The 21,164-nt window shown below is 43.9% G+C and overlaps 1 protein-coding gene across 2 annotated transcripts; it reads left to right on the forward strand.

Annotated features, from left to right (window-relative positions):
- Nucleotides 1-197: 197 nt before the first annotated feature.
- LOC128834818 (glutathione S-transferase 3-like) lies at nt 198-18,974 on the forward strand. 2 transcript variants are annotated; one of them, XM_054023934.1, is made up of 7 exons: nt 198-262; nt 6,803-6,909; nt 7,915-7,966; nt 9,466-9,598; nt 11,532-11,673; nt 14,482-14,613; nt 18,056-18,974. In XM_054023934.1, exons 2-7 carry the CDS (start codon nt 6,823-6,825, stop codon nt 18,182-18,184), a joined length of 675 nt encoding a protein of 224 aa, XP_053879909.1. In that variant the 5' UTR covers nt 198-262; nt 6,803-6,822; the 3' UTR covers nt 18,185-18,974. The 2 variants fall into 2 exon arrangements, with proteins under 2 accessions (XP_053879909.1, XP_053879910.1); XM_054023935.1 differs by lacking the exon at nt 198-262 and adding an exon at nt 904-1,170.
- Nucleotides 18,975-21,164: the final 2,190 nt, after the last annotated feature.

Raw genomic sequence — 21,164 nt, forward strand, 5'->3', positions numbered from 1 at the left:
CAATTAAGTACAGTTAGTGCCGTTTAGCGTGTAACAGACACAAGGACTGGTGAAAAGCGATCCTATCCAAAGACACCCCCAAATGTTTGCACTATATTTCTCTCCCAAAAGCCTTTGCAGCATTTGCAAATTACCAGCATCTCTACTGGTGGTTCTCCCCGCTTGCCCCCGCCCACTGGTGTTGCAAACCGTGAGGCGGGCGGGGTTAGTGCGTGGGACCCAGGCTGGGGGCTGGTAGTTGTAGTTCCGCGCGCGCGCCAAGGTAAGAGGTTTTGCGCCCCCGGGGGCTGGGCTAGTCCTGCTTTTATGTGTAACCCCCTGTAGCTTGTGTGGGGCTGGGCTTGATTCTGGGCAATGGTTGCGGCCGAGTCTGGGTCATTTCAGCTTGCTGCAGCATTTGGGGGGAGTATGGCGCGGTGCATGATCCTTTCGTTAGGTGCATGTCGACTGCTTTTGTGCAGCGACCATGGTATGCACGTTGTTAGGACTGTGTGGCAAATCCTTTTCGTTTTAGTAGGAGTTGCATTAATGCAACTCTCCTTGTCGGGGAGAGGGGTGTTTAAATGCAGTTGGGGGGGTGTGTGTTATAATGTAACTTTCTCCATATAAAAGCAAATCAGTCTCCGCCTGTAGCTTTAAGGCTAGACGAACTATTTTGGGGTTCTGTAAAATGTAGTTTGATCGTTGTTTTATGAAACAACTGGGGGTGGAGGGCACAGAGCAACCCTAGTGTGACAAAGCCCGATGCCAACTCTGTCCACATATCTATTCAAGTGACATCATCATAGGACCTAATCACATCAGCAATATCATCAGGGGCTCGTTCACCTGCACATCCACCAATGTGATATATGCCATCATGTGCCAGCAATGCCCCTCTGCCATGTACAGTGGCCAAACCGGACAGTCTCTCCACAAAAGAATTAATGGACACAAATCTGACATCAGGAATCATAATACTCAAAAACCAGTGGGAGAACACTTTAACCTGTCTGGTCATTCTATGACAGACCTGCGGGTGGCTATTTTACAACAGAAAAACTTCAAAAACAGACTCCAATGAGAGACTGCTGAGCTGGAATTGATATGCAAACTAGACACAATCAACTCAGGATTGAATAAGGCCTGGGAATGGCTGAGCCATTACAAACATTGAATCTATCTCCCCTTGTAAGTATTCTCACACTTCTTATCAAACTCTCTGTACTGGGCTATCTTGATTATCACTTCAAAAGTTTTTTTTTTTTCCTCTCTCTTACTTAATTGGCCTCTCAGAGTTGGTAAGACAACTAGCACCTGTTCATGCTCTCTGTATGTGTGTATATATATATCTCCTCAATATATGTTTCACTCTATATGCATCTGAAGAAGTGGGCTGTAGTCCACGAAAGCTTATGCTCTAATAAATTTGTTAGTCTCTAAGGTGCCACAAGTACTCCTGTTCTTCTTTTTGCGGATACAGACTAACATGGCTGCTACTCTGAAACCTGTCATTCTTACTGAGGCATCCACAGGAAGGCTTACTGGGTGGGATGAGTTTCCTCTATGGCCCATTGTTAGTGAAGTGCCCTTAATGGGCCATTAACATACAGCCACCTGGCCTTGAAGGAAATCTTATCTGTTGGGTGTTACCCAGTAAAACAACACATGTATATGATACAAGTCTTTGGCCAATGTTCATAACTTTAGATACAAAGATGACACGTGCATATAAACAGGATAATCATACTTAGCAAATCATTACTTTTCCATTGACACCTTATGACATACTTTGTACAAGATTTGTTGCAATTGTATAACAGTGGTGGTAATATCAATGATATAAATAGCCATATTCAATTATACAGCATCACAAAGGGAAAGAATAAAATCAGAAAAATAGCAGGTAGGAGTGGAAGGTCAGAGGTGCATCCTACTTACAAAGAATGATGCTGAAATGCTACTTGGAAATGTTTTCCTTTTGTTGTAGGCTTCCCTCTGGTTTTATGGTGTTAGTGTCCAATATTTGGTACTCCCTATGTTGGGGGGGGGCAAACTTTTTGGCCCGAGGGCCACATCTGGGTATGGAAATTGTATGGCAGGCCATCAATGCTCATGAAATTGGGGGTTGGGGTGCTGGAGGGGGTGAGGGCTCCAGCTGGGGGTGTGAGCTCTGGGGTGGGGCCAGAAATGAGGAGTTCAGGGTACAGGAAGGGGCTCTGGGCTGGGGCAGGGGGTTGAGGTGTGGGATGGGGGGGGCTCCAGCTGGGGGTACAGGAAGGTGCTCCGGTCTTGGACCGAGGGGTTCGGAGGGCAGTAGGGGGATCAGAGCTGGGGGTTGGGGCGCAGGAGAGGGTCAGGAGCGCTGGCTCCAGGTCGTGCTTACCTCAAGCAGCTCCCGGAAGCAGCGGCATGTCCCCCCTCCGGCACCTACATGGAGGTGCGGCCAGGCGGCTCTGCATGCTGCCCCGTCCACAGGTGCCGCCCCTGCAGCTCCCACTGGCTGTGGTTCCGGGCTAAGGGGAGCTGTGGAGGCAGCGCTTGGGGCAGGGGCAATGTGCAGAGCCTCCTGGCTTCTCCTACACGTAGGAGCCGGAGGGGGGACATACTGCTGCTTCTGGAAGCCATGCGGACCCACAGCACATGTGGAGCAGGTCAAGCCCCAGACCCTGCTCCCCGGCTGGAGCTCAAGGGCCAGATTAAAATGTCTAAAGGGCCAGATGTGGCCCCCCGGGCTGTAGTTTGCCCACCCCTGTCCTATGTGCTTTCTTCCTTATGGCATTAGGAAGAACAAAAGCAGGATCAAGATCTGCTATGTGACTCCAGGCTCGGAGGACAGAATGTTGACTCTAAGCTTTATTCATTTATATGTACGCTATCTCCCCCACCCCTTTCTCTGAGTAGTCCTAGCATCTGCTGTTCACTCTCCCTCACAAACACACATGTCCTTTCTTCTTTCTCCCACACAAACAAAATCCCAAATCCCTGTGGCTTCAGGCCCTGGCCAATGGTTCTGCGGGTATGTGCTGGCCGCTGCTTCCTGCAGTTCCGATTGGCTGGAAATGGTGAACCACAGCCACTGGGACCTGCGGGGAGCCATGCCTGCAGATGGTCAACGTAAACAAAATGTCTCGTGGCCCGCCAGCAGATTACCCTGATGGGCCGCGTGCTGAAGGTTGCCCGACCCCTGGGTTATACCGTGTCTGTGTTGGTGGTAAGTAGAGCTTTCAATCAGGTTAACAGCTGGGAAAAAGGTACCTTTTCCCCCCTAATCTAAATAAGGCCTATAACTTAGCTTTACACAGCAGAGGTGCTTTGATGCCCATCTTGTACTCATTATTGTTATGTGAGTGCTAGGCACCTGATCCAAAGTCTATTGAAGTCAATATGACTCTTTCACTGACTTCAGTGGGCCTTGGATCAAACTGTGAGGCTGTTTGTGTTTTAAGAAGCTAGCATCCATCACTTTGAAAAGGTGTGTGCTCTCTACTGCACAGCTTTGTAGACCTGGGCATGTTAAAGTTAAAATCTTTTTTATAAAGATTAATAATTGCTCTGCATTTGGGCATAAGTCTCACAGTTCACTTTAGGAAAAACAAATTTGTGTAACCCCTTAACCAACTTAAAAAAAAAGTTTTATTTTAACTGTCTTTATCTGTATTACAACCGACACCATAAACCAGTGATACTCAGACTGTGGCTGACAAACCGCAAGTGGCTATTTAATGCATCTCCTACAGCTCTTTGCAGCACATATTTAAACACTGATTGGTTATAATTAAATCAGGATGCTTTACTGTCTTATTAACCAATTACATTATTTCCTATGAGAATAGTAACTAAATATTTCCCGTTATACTGTTTATATATGAATAGTACTATAGCAAGTGATACAATGAATTCACACTACTGTGGCTCTTTTGGGTAATGCTGATCACTAATTTGGCCCCTGAACCACTGAGGTCTGAAAATATCACTGCTGTAGACCATTAAAACACACTGAAAGCATAAATGGTGAAGACTCTTACTTTTGCATTTTGCTCAGCTTAGGCAGTAGAATAATCACAGGTTCTCATGCACTGAAACAAAGCTGCAATATTAGGGTTGCAAATATTATCGGGCAATGTTTGTTTCCACTGACTAAGAGAATAGGAGCAGGCCCCTGACTCTTTGTTGCGGCTGGCTAGCTTCAGTCATTTTGATTCCTGGGTCATCAGTAACTAGTAGGAGTCTGGCATTTGGCATTTGTTTTTATGTCCATTAACTAACAAGCAGTTGTCTTGAGCAATACTACAGCTATCTTCAAGGCCGTTCACAGGCCACTTTTTCCCTATTCAAGAGGGACACTGCAACATTGAAAACTGTAGTCTATTATTCACATGCCAGCATACACTTTCCCAGATCACTGCACCTGTGGTTCAGAAACCTCCGTACAGACGGAAGCATTTTCCACACCAGCAGAGACCTCCCATTATGCAGTTATAAGCACAGTTGATGTAGCCATGTTGGTCCCAGGGTAATGGAGAATCAGGTAATATCCTTTGCTGGCCCAATTTCCATTGGTGAGAGCAATTACTTAGCTGACTTACTGCTGAAGTTGGAACTCTACACTCTCTTGGCTTATGGCTGCAGTATGGAATTCAGCTCCTACTGAGCGCCAAACTCTAGTCTATTCAGCACATAATTTTCCTGGCAGCACAGTTTAGCTCAGCAATTTAAAAAGTTTGAATGGTTACTTGCTGCTATAAGAGCTATTCAGAGAGAAACGAGACACTATTCATGGACCCAAACTTACACCAGTCAGAAATCCATCTCCTATATTAAGTCTTAACCAGTGTGACAGACTGCCGATCTAAGAAATCATTAAAGTTCCAGTAAATCCTGACTCACCAGGTCTAGAAAGGGATGTTCTAGAGCAGGGGTGGGCACACTACGAGTGGCGGACCACATCCAGCCCGCCAACTGTTTTAATCCGGCCCTCGAGATCCTCCGTGCGGCTCCCGGAAGCAGTGGCATGTCCCCCTCCGGCTCCAACGCGTAGGGGCAGCCAGGGGATTCCGCTCTGCATGTGCCTCCGCCCCAAGCACCACCCCCATAGCTCCCATTGGCCAGGAACTGCGGCCAATGGAAGGTGCAGGGGTGGTGCCTGTGGACAGGGCTGTGTGCAGAGCTGCCTGGCCGCGCCTACGTCTAGGAGCAGGAGATGGGACATGCTGCTGCTTCCAGGAGCCGCTTGAAGTAAGCACCACCCGGGGCCTGCACCCCTGAACCTCCCCTGGTGCCCCAACCCCCTGCCCCAGCCCTGAAAACCCCCAGAAACATGGAACCCCTTCCTGCACCCCAAACCCCTCATCTCCAGCCCAGATCCCTGACTCCCTCCCGCATCCCTGACCCCCTGCCCCAAACCTGGAGCCCCTCCTGCACCCCAGCCCAGAGCCCCCTCCCACACCCTGAACCCTTCATTTCCAGCCCTACCCTGCAGCCCTCACCCCCGCACCCAGCCCTGAGCCCCTCCTACACCCCAAACTCCTCATCCCCAGCTCCGTTGGGTCGCGGGCATCAACAATTTTCAACTGGGTCCCCAGAAAAAAAATTTGAAAACCACTGAGCTACAGTATATATGAGTGTGTTAAGAGCTTCTCTGTGTGGTGCAGTGGTGACACTCTAGCTAGAGAAATCAATTCATCTGACCGCAACCAGTACGTCGCACTGGACCACCCAGCAGGGAGTGAGATTTTACTTACTTGCTGTAAATGTTGCCTAGGATCATATATTTAGATCCTGTTGTCGTTTTCAATAAATTGGAAAAAAACACGTGGTCTCTCTTGAACTAGACTGAATTGCTTTGGGGCCGTTTGTAACACAATCAACAGTTTGGCATGGATTACTCAAGCACTAATATTTTTATGGTGTTTGGTTTATTTGAACTAGCAGTGGGAGTTACTGCTTTTGTTGACAATTTTTAACTTATTCTTTAGTTTCCTTTTCTCACTGCCTTCCAAACTAGGCTTTTTGTCTGTGCATTCCAAGGAATGCTTTTTTTGCGAGTCATAAAAATCTCCGGATATGAGATTTTACTGCAAATATTATTACGGGGATCTAATATTCTGGTTCTGCATTGTGTAGCACTTCTAAAGTATGTGTCCCTTCACACCTACAAAGATTGTTTGGTGTGGAGAAACCCATGCTACGAAATTCAATCTGGAGATATTTGATGTAGGATGACTATAATGTTTATATGTAATGTGTGGAGGGGACGCTGCACATTAGTTATAGTACACACTGTGCACTGAGAATAGACCACTATAAGAGTGACATCCAGCACTGACCCTCTTCTTCCTCTCCTCCTCCCCATGTCTTTTGCCACAAAACCCCTCTACCAAGCAGAGTTGTTGGTTTTGGTTCCTTTTCACCAAAAGGGAGAAGTGCCAGAGACTCCATGAAATCTACTAGGAACTTTGCTATTGCAATTGATTTTTATGTGGCAAGCACTCAAACTACAGTGATGGGCAGGAGTATAAAATCCAAAAATGGATACATATTAGAGCCATTGCTGCAGCTTCCAGCTCTAGGAAATCAGTGCTTATATTGCTCGTTCTTGGCTTTTTCTTAAGTTCCTGGAGTGAAAAGAAATACTCAGATGCAATTAAATGCTATACATTGGTAAAAACAGCTCAACTTAGAAAAAACTACTTGAAGAGATGCTGAATTAGTTCTAGAGAAAACATTTCATCATCTCAGACAGGCATCCTGCAAACCATTTCTCTAAAAATAACTTACAGGAGATCCTTGTAGTAACTCTTCATTTCCATGTATTTATCAGGTGACTGAAGATTTGAAGTCATGGCTGGAAAACCCAAACTTTACTACTTTAATGGGAGAGGCAAAATGGAATCGATTCGCTGGTTGTTAGCAGCTGCTGGGGTTGAGGTTTGTTTTGGTATCTTGAACCTGTGTATATACAGTGCCTGCCTCAAAGGTCAAACTTAAAGCTATGTGGGGTAAACAAAAAATAAAGTGGAATTAACTGTGAATAAGCAAAACAGCAGTTCTTAGTACCTGCACTAGATGTTGCGTTAGTCTGGGTAGGTAAAGGGGTGTGACTGTGTTTTGGCAAAGCCACTTTAAACTATGCTAAAGAATAAGTTTGATTCTGAATATTTGCTACATTAGTTGTCAGTGAAATGTTTAATATCCAGCTCATCAGTTATGGTGGTAACATGCACAATCTGGGGCAGGCAGGATTGCAACCTGTCTGCTTTATCTTTCTTTTGGACTGGTCTTTCCACTTTCATGGTGTTCAATTTTTTACCAGTGAGACTCCTACTCAAGGTTTGCAGCTTCAGCTGACTGATTAGTTCTGGCAGAGAATTAACTGCATCCCAAAGCATTTTGTCTTATCTGATATGTATGAGGCTGAGCAGGGAATATTGAGCAAACTGATCAGGATCTGCTGGATGCTATGCACATCTTCTGAGCAGAGGGGGAAAGACAGGCAAGTGAATTAGTGAAATGGAAGGAAACTGACATTAGCCATAGTCATTTCTAGTGTGATGTCAGATTTCTAACTTCATAGAAGATTAGAGTTGGAAGAGACCTCAGGAGGTCATCTAGTCCAACCCCCTGCTCAAAGCAGGACCAACCCCAACTAAATCATCCAGTCAGGGCTTTGTCAAGCCGGGCCTTAAAAGCCTCTTAAGGATGGAAAGTCCACCACCTCCCTAGATAATCCAGTGTTTCACCATCCTCCTAGTGAAATAGTTTTTCCTAATATCCAACCTAGACCTCCCCCAACTTCTTGTGCTTATCCAAGCTCTCTCTTAACTTCTAGAACATTTGCCTCTCTGCTCTCCCTTATAGTAACCATGCTCTTGGTACTAGAACTCTGAAAAAACTCTGTTCATATCCTGGGTGGCGCTTTTTTCTTTTTTTCAGTTTGAAGAAGAATTTTTGGAAACAAGGGAACAATATGAGAAGCTCTTACAAGGTGAGTCCAGATGAAATCTGAAATATTTGACCAAGTTTTTCTTTGTCTAGGAAAAGGTGGGCTAAGGGCAGATTTGGTAGTTTGGGGCCAGTCAATTGCATCCCTCCCATACACATACTAGCGAGGTGAAATGGAGTACTGACATCAGCAGATGGGAAGGTTGCCCTGCACTGACAAGCATGCTCTTCAGACAGTCACAGTGACTTACTAAGGATTAATAGACGTATCTGAGTTCTAAAGGCTAACCCGGCAGAGTGTCAGTGTTCTGTCTCTCTCCACGTCAGCCAGTGCCTTTGTAATGGCCATTAATCCTTTCTGTCAGCAAAAATCACACTGGGGTGAAACCAAAATTGTCACTTTGATTTTACACTCTTGCACCTTGTATAGTCATTCAAACCTGTGTGAAATGCTACCATGTGGCAAATCAGGCCCTGTTATTTTTAGTATGCACTTAATGTTGAAACTGGATATAGTGACTTTTGTTTGTTCTTGGCTCACAAACCATGCAGTTCTCCTCATACCAGAACTGATGGTAACTATTTGCATCCCTTAATACCAGGATGATAGGAGTCTCTTGGATATTTGCCTAACTCTCTCTAGAACTGTATAATGTCAGAATTGATGAGCTTTTCCTATTAATGAGAAAAGCAGTTCCATGGAGTAAATTGGTATTTTGAGATTTGTTCCCTTCCCGTGAACACTTTTATATAATTTGTCTGAGTTTTTTACCTCCCTGCAAAAGCTTACAGCAGCATATGCGGTGCCAGCCAAACCTACATTGCATGTGCTAGAAAGTTTCAAGTTTCTGTGCTTCAGGGTAACATCTTATTTCCTGGGAAATCTTGTGTTTAATACAAAAGCTAAGAATTTTGAGCAATTTATCTAGTTTGATCATTTTACTGGTATTTAATCCTAATGTGATAAAGCATAATACAAGACACATGCATAGTATCTAAACACAATCCCTGGGTTGTTCGAAGGCCCCTGTGTAGAATAGTATTAACGACTTCTCCTCTGTTTCCACCTCTGCTCCCATTCTGCTGGAAAAAATTCCTTATGTAGGTCACTTTAAATGTTGGCATTTGGGGTGTCAATATAGCATTAAATACTTCAGACTTGTTGATGCTTTTAAGGTAGCTATCCTCCCCGGTATTGGAGTGCCAACATAAATGCTGAAGTGTACAATCAAGCCTTGGCATGCTGAGGGAGAACTTATTATTTTTAAAACCAGGTTTGCTGAACCAAAGTAACTTTTTATTTCCTTCATCTTTGAAAATAGCTGGGGTCCTTCCAGCAATTAATGATTTTCTTTTGAGTGCCTCCACTGTTACAATTTTGTTACTAACTCCCATTGACTGTTCACATAAATTTCATTACCAAAGTAGCAGTTCTTCTGAAGGCAACTGGAAACATATAAGAGTGTTATTGGACCCCCATTCCAGGGCAATATAAAAGATTGGGATGGGACTATGTGACTGTTTCCTTTTTCCTTTCCAAAGATGGATCTCTGCTCTTTCAACAAGTGCCCTTGGTGGAAATTGACAGGATGAAGATGGTGCAGACCAGAGCAATTCTCAGCTACATAGCAGCAAAATACAACCTCTATGGAAAGGACCTGAAGGAGAGAGCAATGTACTGTAGCAGCACTATTCTTACTCAGTCTCTTGTAGTAACCAACTGATTAACAACTAGAGCTTATCTAGCAAACTGTTGTCGGTGCATCAGTGGAGTTACACTGGTGTAACTGAGATCAGATTCTGGCCCACTAATTCATCGTATTCTAATGATTTATATTTAACTGAGATCTGAACCAGTAAGTTGCTATGCTCTGATTTTAATCAGTCTGGCTAGGCAGCCACCACAGAAGTTGGCTGGGGTTTATCAGGTGATGGAGTTAAAATCCAAGTCTCTTACAAATAAAAATGGTTTGGTGACCAGAACTTCAATATTATTCCTGTTGCTGCAAAATCCGACTCCTCATAGTGTGATGTTGCCTTCAAGTAGCATCACATTACATAGCAGCATTATAAAGAGTACATTTTCAAGTATTCCTTCAGTAGCTGGGGGGAAGGGTGTTTAATCTCTACTGGGAGATGTTTGGGTTAATTTGAAATTACATCCAATCGAATTACTTCCTTTGTATCTACCAGTCTAATTGTGACCTGCTTCTCTGGGGTCTTGGACCTCTGGATAGGCGCCAACTCCGGTGGGTGCTCCAGGGCTGGAGCATCCACAGGGAAAAATTTGTGGTGCTCTGCACCCACCAGCAGCCAAGCTCCCCTCACTCCCCCCGCCCCACCTCTTCCTCTCCTGAGTGTGCTGCGTCCCTGCTCCTCTGCCTACCTCCCAGCACTTCCTGCCCGGCCGCAGCCAAACAGCTGTTTGGCGGCATTAGCACGCTCCGAGAGGGAGTGGGAGGAGCTGGAACGTGGCATGCTCAGGAGACGAGGTGGGACCAGGGCAGGGATTTGGGGAAGGAGTTAGAATAGGGGCAGGGAGGGAATGGAGTTGGGGTGGGGACTTTGGGAAAGGGGTTGGAATGGGGGCAGGGCAGGGATGGGGCCTCATGGAAGGGGTGGAGTGGGGCTGAGCACCCATGGGAAAGAGGGAAAGTTGGCACCTAGAATCTTTCTTCTAGCAGAATACCTCCTTGTTAATTACCTCTAGATTTAACTTGAGCTGCAGTCTTTACATTTTAAGCCTACTTCCAGATGACTTGATTCACACTTGTATGGTAGCCAACCCTTATTACTTATTGCATGTGGCTGAAACTTTTTGAAGTGCCTTAGAATATATGTGGGGAAGGTGTAGAAGAGCTACCAGTGATTGTTCCAGAGTAATCTGCTCTAGATAATCCTAATTTTTTAAGCTAAATAGGACTCCAGTTGTGAAGCTGACAGAGGCTAAAGTTTGCACTGGTGTCTAAAAGTATCTCCTAATTAATGAACTGGGTCCTTTTGAGAGAGCTTTTCAAGAGACTGTCCCTTTAGAATAGAGTGTGGGATTAGAGTTAGCATAACTGAGTCATAGTCTTGTGTGATGAGCCTCTAATTTCTAATGAGACAGGCTGAATGGATCCAAGGAGGCCATCTCACCGGGTCATCTTTAATTGTTAAATCCTTTTGGTATTATGTTTTTGAGACAATGTCCAGATATCTCTGATCCGGAAAACTGAATAAAGGGGATATCTGAAAATTGCTACACTAAATCAAATCTGGCTAGGTACTGCCGTCTACTATAAACTAAGAAATTACTCTAACTCCAGTTGAAGGCAGCGGCTAAACTTTGATTGGCATCAATGTAGTGTTGTTTAAAAAAGCCTACTATTACTAAGATCCCTAAGATGAGCTCATAAGATGGGGGCAAGAGGAGCAGCAGTGTCAGGGCCATAGCATGAATCCAACAGTCTCTTTATGAACACCAAATTCCCTTCTTAAACTGGAGACGCAGCTTTTCCTGCAGGAAAATAATTATACTTGTACTATTGCAAAACAAAGCTGACTAGTGATGCCTCTTTAGCCTAAATAAAAGTGCATTTTAACTGACAATCTCTATTTCTCTTTAGGATTGACATGTATGTGGAAGGAACAACTGATCTAATGGGGTTAATTATAGTGTGCCCTTTCTTATCAGCTGAGAATAAGGAGAAGCAGCATGCTGTAATAATCCAAAAGGCCACAAACAGATACTTCCCAGTCTATGAAAAGGTGTGTGGCAAAATGCGTTTGCTCACTCATGTTACTCTTGAGAGTTCTTAATGATGCAATGCAGGATTGTAGAGTGGGCATAACAGAAGGCAGAAGTACAGGACTTGCTTTTTGATCAACGTTGTAACTAGTAAATCACAAGACAAATACTAGTGGGGGTCTGTTAGACCCAAAATCAGATGAAGGAACAGGATGAGCAGTACCTTACACATCTGCCTATAACAATTGTGTTATAGTGAGGAATTTCAGGCTGGAGGACATGCTGCCACTATTAAAACATCCTTCGAATTTCTAAAAATTATAGATTGCAATACTTTATGACAATAAGTTATAATCTACTGGAGGTAATTCTGTAGAATATTTCATTCTGACCGATAGCTAAATTAATCATTCAACTAAAAACTGATGGTGTCTAAGTGCAACTGATCACAACTTAACTTATGTGGAAACACAATATAGTCCCATCCAGTAAGCACCAACTTCCCAAAGCTGAAAACAATCATGAGCAAACTTGAGTGCGAGGACAAATGTAAAACATAAAAATGTGAATACCCCTCTACCTCGATATAACGCTGTCCTCGGGAGCCAAAAAATCTTACTGCATTATAGGTGAAACCACGTTATATCGAATTTGCTTTGATCCGCCGGAGTGCACAGCCCCACCCGCCCGGAGCACTGCTTTACCGCGTTATATCCGAATTCGTGTTATATCAGGTCGCGTTATATCGGGGTAGAGGTGTAGTTGGAAGTTGACTAAAAATGCTCTATTAGATACTTCCTGCCCAAAATCATGAAAGAAAGCTTCTTCAGGTTGGTTTGTTCTTCTGGTTAAAACATTAAATGAGTGAAATAATAAATTTCCATATATAAAACAAATAGAAAAATGGGGAGGTTGATAGCAATGAGCAGAGATTGGCAGTTAAGGAATTGACAGTTGATAAGGGAAGCTTAAAAAACAGACAAATAAAGAAATCTATGGCCAGTAGAGGTTTGAAGACTGAAGGAATTCTTCAAATATAGTAAAACAAACTAAATCTTAGCAGGGGTATAGATTTGATATGAAATAAGGTTGGTAATTGTCAATCACGATGTAGAACAGGCAGAAGTAATCTGATATTTCTATTTTATTTGGGTAAAGAAGCAGAATGATGTATTAATATCTTACAGTGATTAAATACTTTCTATTCCATCATTAACTAGGGAGGATGTTAAACAGCAACTATTAGCCAGTCCTGGAGACCTAAAAATATTTAACTGTGACCCAAAACTGGCTGACTTACAAAATATTAACATACCTACTTCACAAAGCAGCTGCATATTAGTATCTCCCTATCTAAGGTACTTAATATCCCTGACCACTGTAGTATCTGAGCACCTCACACTCTTCATTGCAGTTACCTCACAGGCGTGTTGTGAAGATAAGGGAGCACTATTTGTTCCTATATTACACATTGGGAACTCAGGTACAGAAAGGCTAAGGGTACAATCCATAAAGATGCTTAGATGCCTGTGTCCCAGTTTTAGGCATCACTATGATCCACAAAACCCTTGCTTGGCTATAGAGACATTCTAACTTTCCCTAGCCCAGTTAATATTTACTTCAGTTATTTAGTGTGGATCAACCTGAGTAGGACAGAATGAGGGAGTCCCATGTCAGACTATTCTATAGCCTAGTGGTTAGGGCACTCCCCAGAGGTGGCAGATCCATAGTCAAATCTCTTATCTGCATCAGGAGGGGGAACTTGAAACCAGGGGTCTCCCACATTCTGGGTGAGTATCCAAACCAGTAGGCCAGCAGTTCTCAATCTGTGGGTCGGGACCCCAAAAATGGGTCATGACCCTCTTTGAATGGGATTGCCAGGACTGGCTTACACTTGCTGGGGTCTGGGGCCGAAGCCAAAGCCCGAGGGCTTCAGCCCTGGGTGGCAAGACTCAGGTTGCAGGCCCCCTGCCTGGGGCTGAAGCCCTTGAGTTTCGGCTTTGGTCCCCCTACCTGGAGCAGTGGGGCTTGGGTTTTGGCCCCCCGACCCAAGATAGTGGGGCTTGGGCAGGCTGAGGCTTCGGTCCCCCCTCCTGGGACTGTGAAGTAACTTGTGTTGTCAGAAGGGGGTCACAGTGAAATGAAGTTTGAGAACTCCTGCGCTAGGCAAAAGGTTAAAGAAAGCACCTCCTCTCTTCTTCCAGTTTTGTTTTGGGCCCTGCATGCAAGTTAAGTGGCTGAACCCCCATCTTCCCCAGTTTGTGGATTGCAAGCAGAGCTAGATGCCTCCCTGCAGCCCTCACTTAGGTTCCTAGCTCTGTGAGAAGGACAAGGCTTAGGACATACTCTTCTCTTCAGCATCTTCTATTGGTTAGCTTAGGCAGCTCCCTGCCTAGCTGATTTTTGTGGGTCGCATTGTAGTGCACCTCTCTCTCCCCAAGCACTGTATAGGAGCCTGCATGCCTAACTCAGGCACTGTGAATTACATTTGTTACTCCTGTAATTTCCCCCCCAGCCACCTAAACCTTCTATGTGGCACTCAACATTGCAACATCTAAGTCCCTTCATGGGAACTAAGTCCCTTCCTCTGTACCTTGCCCAGGGTCCACGGGAAGTTCATGGCAGAGCAGGAATTGAACTGACTTCTCCCATGGCCTACCTAGTGGTGTTCCTCTTGTAAGGTAGCGAAAGATAGCAGCAAAGAAGCCCAGCAGCTTCATTGGAAGTGCGTGGTCTAGATAGTGAGGCTTTGGCTCAAGCACTTTAAAAGGTACTGATTAGAGTTCCCTGTGTCCACACTGTGGCATTTCTTTGCGTGTATCTTGCAGATTTTAAGAGACCAAGGACAGAGTTTTCTTGTTGGCAATCAGTTCAGCTGGGCGGATGTTCATCTGCTTGAAGCCATTTTAATGGTAGAAGAGAAGAAGTCCAGTGTTCTCTCGGAGTTCCCTCTATTACAGGTAACTATACTAACAAGTAAAACAAACGCTTGACAGAAATGTCTCAAGGCCATTTGAAAAATAAACCTTTGCACATGTAGCACGATGTTTTTTTTCAAAACACTGCACAAACATGAACAGTGTTTCTCTTAACTTTGTCATTCTATGAATCCTTTATCTGATCCCTTTTCTTTCCAGTCCCCACTGCTTCCCTCTGGAAAACCTCCTCATAGATCCAATAGAAAATGATACCCCTGTTATAGGAATATATAATTTGTTTCATATTCTGTACAATGGCTTTTCATTCTCCTTTCAGTTCTCTGGGGCTATTCAGTAGACGATAGCTCCAGATCACAAGATGTGACTTGTATGAGGTGATATTAAAATTACAGATAACTGATGCTTTCCCTTCACTGTGTGTCGATACAGGACAGGAGATATCCCCTGTGATCCCTTTACCACTAGTGAGAATAATGTGATGGAATTGGGCAGGAAACAGGGAAGGCTGGTTGCTAGGCTAAGTGTTCCTTTTGTGCTGTTCTCTAGTCTCTGATGACTAAAAGCTTAAATTGCATTGTTAGGATAAAATAAGAAGAAACATGTTAAATTACCCTAATGACTTGGTCTAAGGGACAGAGATGAATATAGGAGCACAATTTAAATACAGGAGAGTACTAACGTTAACCTATTCTGAGTCACAGCACCGATGCAGGACGTGTCCCCAAGACTGAGGTCAAGCACTTCTGTAGAACTGCATTGACACTCTCAATTTTTGGGAGCCCTTCCTTTGTTGCATTAGCACCAGTTGAGCTCCACTATACTAACAATGGTGAGAGTATGTGGTGTAGATATTCAGAGCAGGTGTTGACAACAGGGTATTAAAAACACTAGCAGCTGGTGTATTCTAGCTCTCCCTGCTGGAGCTGGACTGGTGCTAAAATGATGGAGGGAGAGTTCCCTAAAGTGGCCTATGTAGACAAGCCCTAGGGAACTCTGGATCCTAAAACATCAATCTCTATACAACTTCACTCATGTACTTTACGGTACAGACAGCCCCTGCAATTTGAACATAGCAAGGTGACAACCCTTCTCATTTTCCCGTTTATCATTTGTACACTTCTTAATTTATTCTCCCAGAAATGGGGACAAAGATGGGCACCTTCTGTTACTTTTGTTACCACTTCTATTGGCCTCCATTGTTCACTTACAGTAAGATTAGTGTCGGTTCTTTAAACTGGGTTCAGCTACCCTGTTACACTTACCTTAATTTACTGGTCCAGCTGTGCTTTTCCAGTCCAGGTGGTCCCATTTGGTCAGTTAGCAGGCTGGGAGAGCACCTCGGGATGTAAGAGGCCTAGTAAGAAAGAGACTGTGAGCAGACTGAGACAGGAAAAGGGCAGGAGGTGAGAGCTGCTAGAAAAAGGAGGTGGTTCCTGGGAGACAGTTGAAGTCAGAAGAGCAGAAAGAGGCATTTTCTGGCTGGTGTCCACAAGCCAGAGAGACAGGGCTGAAAGAAGTGGGAGCAGCAGAGGGGCTTACCCACTGACATCTCCTGGAGATGGAGAACTGGATCCTGAGGAACAGTAAGAAGGCCAGGGAGAGTGATGGATGCTCCCAACCGAAAGGCTGTGGGAGCCTCCACTGGGAAGAGTGGGGTTGCACCCCAGAAGGAAGGGCTGGGTTGGTGGTCCTGGCAGAGGGATGGATGAGGACCGATGAGCCTACCTGTGATGGAAGACACTGGGGTATGGTCAGAACAAGAACTGGGTGATATTGACTGTGTTCTGGGGATTCTGTTATGGACTATTTGCACTATGTTTTGTCAATAAACTGTTGATGGACTAGAAGACAAGCTTGCATGGAGTTACTGGGGACCTGAGAGGGCTTTCACAAGGGGCACCTGAGATGAGGCCATGCATTTACAGTAAACCACAAGATATTTGGTGCTGTCTTCTAGACAGCATTTCTCTCACTTGCCTGAACAATGCAGAATTGCAGGTTCATAATGCAAATGCAAATTCTTTATACATTTCAAGGTAAGAATACCCTTTCCTGGGAGAGTGTGATGCTCTATACCTTGGGGGATCACCCTATACCCCCATGTTCATCTTTATAAAATGATTGTGTGGTATCCAATGCAAAGTTTGTCGTGTTGGGTGTCTTCGGAAGGCTCATCACACACTGAGCATGGTTGTTCTAGTAAGGTTATAATTTTATGTATGTAGTTATGAGGCTGAAAATGTATCCTCATGGCTTAAAAATAAGCCCAGGCAAAAACAGTCCAAGAGCTGAGAGGCAGTTCACACCTCATCAGGGCATGTATGGGACCAGACCAGACCAGCCCTACAGGAACAAAAGATGCTTGCCTAGGCAGCAACAAAAGAATCTGTTAGACTCTTGAGTGAGTCACCCCCCTTCCTTTGGTCAGTTTGGAACTGCAATGAGATAATGCTCACCTGACTCTGAAGGGTTGGGGTGGGAGGGAAGGGGCAAAACCAAGAGGGAAGAAAGGACATGATAAAAGGGAGAGACATTTGCCATGCATGCACGCGCTCGCGCGCTCTCTCTCTCTTCCACCTACATCTACAGACACCACACCAAGCGACTGAAGTGCTGATCAAAGGAGAGAGCCAGGCTGAAGAGTGAGAAGCATCTAAGTTTGTAAGGGCACCAAAAGTGTTAAGATCAGCTTAGAATGCGTTTTGCTTTTATTTCATTTGACCAAATCTGACTTGTTATGCTTTGACTTATAATCACTTAAATTTTATCTTTGTATTTAATATATCTGTTTGTTTGTTCTACCTGAAGCAGTGTGTTTGGTTTGAAGTGTGTCAGAGACTCCCCTTGGGATATATCAATTTCTTTGTTAAATTGATGAATAAACTTGCAATGTCCAGCAGGTACAACTGGATACTGCAAGACGGAGGTTCCTAGAGTTGTGTCTGGGACCGGAGACATTGGCTAGTGTCATTCGGTTGCACAATTCCAGAGGCTGTGCGTGAACAGCCCAGGAGTGGGGGTTCTCACAGGGTAAGGCTGTCTCCCAGAGTCAAGGATTGGGGTGACCTAGCAGATCACCAGTCCAGATAACACCAGAGGGGAATGTCACAGATGGCTTTTGTGAAAAGCCTTCCTAGAGGGGCCTCTAGGTTTCTCAGTTGGCGAACCATAGAGCCGCACATCAATGTGTTGGGAATCCCGAACTGGCTGCTGAAAACTACATACCTTTTCCAGGCCTGAAGAAGAACTCAGTGTGACTCGAAAGCTTGTTTCTCACCAACAGAAGTTGGTCCAGTAAAAGATTCTACCTCACCCACCTTGTCTACCTTAAACTTTGGCATTCTTAGGATTAAATGGCAACCAAACACTGTCAGTCCAGTCCTCTGCTTTAACACAAATTGATGTCATTTTTTTCTCTCACTTTCTGGCCTTTAAATATTCTTGTGATGTTTCCTGTTTTTAGGCTTTTAAAGCAAGAATAAGCGACATCCCCACAGTTAAGAAATTTCTGGAGCCTGGCAGCCAGAGGAAACCTGTCCCTGATGATAAATACACGGAGACTGTGAAGAGAGTTCTCCAAATGAACTTTTAATGTGTAAGCAAATTAATGTGGCTGGTTAAAATAGCAGTGATGAGCTCAATGCTAGCAAATACTCACACTTAAACTGCTTAGAATGTACATGTGCTGGTAAACTACAGATAAAGGTACATCACACTTGAATGGAATAGCTAACTGAACAATATGTGATGCTAGAGAGGTGGATAACAAATAGAAAACACAATATACAAGTATTAATTACTAAGCTACTTGTCTACATTTAGTAAGATGTATTTTTATTAAATTTCTCTTGCTGTTCTGAGTTAATGAAATGAATACACACATTGTCTAACTAGAAAATTTTGATTTTCTGGGGGAAGGTGAAACCTCCAGCGTAATCACTTTTCACTAGTATAAGCGTTTTCTGCCAACTCCAAGCATTTACTCTAAAATCCAGATAAGATTTCAGTGGGATAAAGGGTTCTGTTTCGCTTGCACTTAGCTTTTTGATGGTGGACGTACCCCTGGAAAACAAGTAATTTTTTTTTTTATTTAAAAAGCCAGGAGGGTGTTACTAGATCTCTCAAGTGAGTCAAGTTTGTGAGACACAAACATCATAGCTCTAAAATACCCACATTCTGTATTTGTATCAAACTTTTATCTCCTTCTGGTCCCCCCCTCCACCCCCCGTATTAACCATCTTAGGACATTCTATCACTGGAGTGTAGCCGTCTTGTAGCTAACTTGTTCCATAAATATTCATTCAACACTAATATGGAAGACCTTTTGTATTTAATATAATACAAAATATAATGTATTTAACCTAATAAAGTAATTTCATTCATATGTGGGTAGCATTGCTTTTTTTTATTATTTGTTGATCTAATCGTTGAAACATGTTTTAAGTTAAGCGAACATCAGAGCTGAGACATTCTCATGATTTTAATAACCTGATACAACTTTTTTCTCTCCCAGTTTTAAAATACAAATTATACACATCTCCTAAAACTTATCCATTGCATATGGGTTAATAAAATTCATAATCTAATGCTCCTGCTATTGTAGACAGACAAGGCATACAGGGCGGGCAGGAGAGAATAGGCATGCATCTTTTACCCCAACCCATGTTTTGCTCTTAGTACAGTTTCATGGAAAATGAATCTTCAGAGGGATTTCATGTGTGTTTATCAACTCTTGAGCCAGGTGAAGTACAGTTACGCACTGTAAAATGTTATCACATTCTATATTTTGTCAAGTGAGCTCATTTTATAGGTAAGAAGATTTTTCCCCATTCTATTGGCACTGCTCAACTTCTGCAATAGTTGCAGGGTAGGAAGGGAGATACTGCTCAGTAAGAATAACCAATTTATGTGGCAATTGTGGTGTAATGGGAAGCATACTCATTACAATACAGTATGCTTGCCCGCACCCAAGTGGATTCCCTGCTCTTCTGGGAAGCTCCCCAGCCTGAAGTTGACCAGACGTTTCAGTATTAGGGCTGTATTTCCTTCATCCAAGAGAAGTTTTGGGCTGATCTGTCTACCTTGGCTCATGTCTGTTGACACCTGCCTAATGTTAATTGCAGCTCCAGTTTAATCCTTGGATTAATCTGAGAAATTTGAGCTAGAAGGGACCTGGAGATTATCTAGTCCAGTCCCCTGCACTGAGGCAGGACCAACTACATCTAGACCATCCCAGGCAGGTGCTGGTCTAAGGTGTTATTAGAAACCTCCAATGATGGGGATTCCGCAACCTCCCTTGGAAGTCTGTTCCAGTGCCTAATTATCCTTATAGTTAGAAAATTGTTCATAATATCTCACTTAAATGTCCCTTGCTGCAGGTTAAATCCATTACTTCTTGTCCTGCCTTCAGCGGACATGGAGAACAATTGATCACAGTCCTCTTTATAACAGCCCTTAACTTATTTGAAGACTGCCAGGACCCCCATCAGTCATTTCTCAATATTAAACATACCCAGTTTATTTAACCTTTCCTCTTAGGTCAGTCCACATCTCTCTTAAAGTGAGGCACCCAGAACTGGACACAGTGCTCCATCTGAGGCCTCACTAGCATCAAGTATAGGAAGACAATTACCTCCTGTGTCTTCTGTATGACAGTCCTGTTAATACACCCCAGAATATTAGCATTCTTTTCCAACTCCATCCTGTTGTTGGCTTATTCTCAATTTGTGATCCACTATAACCACCAGATCCTTTTTAGCAGTACTACCACCTCGCCAGTTATTCCCCGTTGTGCATTTGGTTTTTCCTTCCTAAAGGAAGTTCTTTGCACTTAACATGATTAAATTCAGTAAAGGTAATTTCAGACCAATTCTCCAATTTGTCACAGTTTTGATTTCTAATCCTGTCCGCCAAAGTGCTTGCAACCATTTAAGAAGAGAACATGAACTATCTCATTTATCCTACCGCCTTTGCCACAGGAGCTTTCCCTACTGGCTCTGGTATCCTAGTACAGGAGACCTGTCATGTGACATTGAAATAATTTACCTTCCCAAGCCTGAGTTCCAGGAAACTTAGAAGATGAACACCTGCCAGTTGCTCTTTCTGAGTTCTGGCTCAGTAGCCTGTCATGTTCTCCAATCCCAGTGGTTTGCTGCCACCAGGTGGTTGATAAGTTACTTTCTAACATTCTCAATTCAGGATCAAATAGTTAATTTCTGTCACTGTGTGAGAGGGAGTGAAGGGAGGCTGGGTTTTTGAGTGTCTTCATTGCTACTGCCAGCGTTTTACTTCCAATACTTAACTTTACTTTTACTTAACATGATCTGAATTGCTGCCTGGCTTCCTGTCACAGAGAAGAGGAGAAACCACTAGAATAGTTCCTGGGACCCAGAATTGCGGGTGAGGGGCCTTAGTGATTCCACAGCATGTGTCTTCCTGTCTGTGAGCCTGGAGTTGTGCCATCTTCACAGATCTAGCGAGGACAAGGTTGGAGAGGAGCAGCTGCCTGGCTCTGAGGCGTGAGGCTATTCTGAAGGAGAATGAATGCTGCTCAAGGCATCAATAACTCCTAT

The sequence above is a fragment of the Malaclemys terrapin genome, chromosome 3 (genome assembly GCF_027887155.1).
Source record: "Malaclemys terrapin pileata isolate rMalTer1 chromosome 3, rMalTer1.hap1, whole genome shotgun sequence".
Lineage (NCBI taxonomy): Eukaryota > Metazoa > Chordata > Testudines > Emydidae > Malaclemys > Malaclemys terrapin.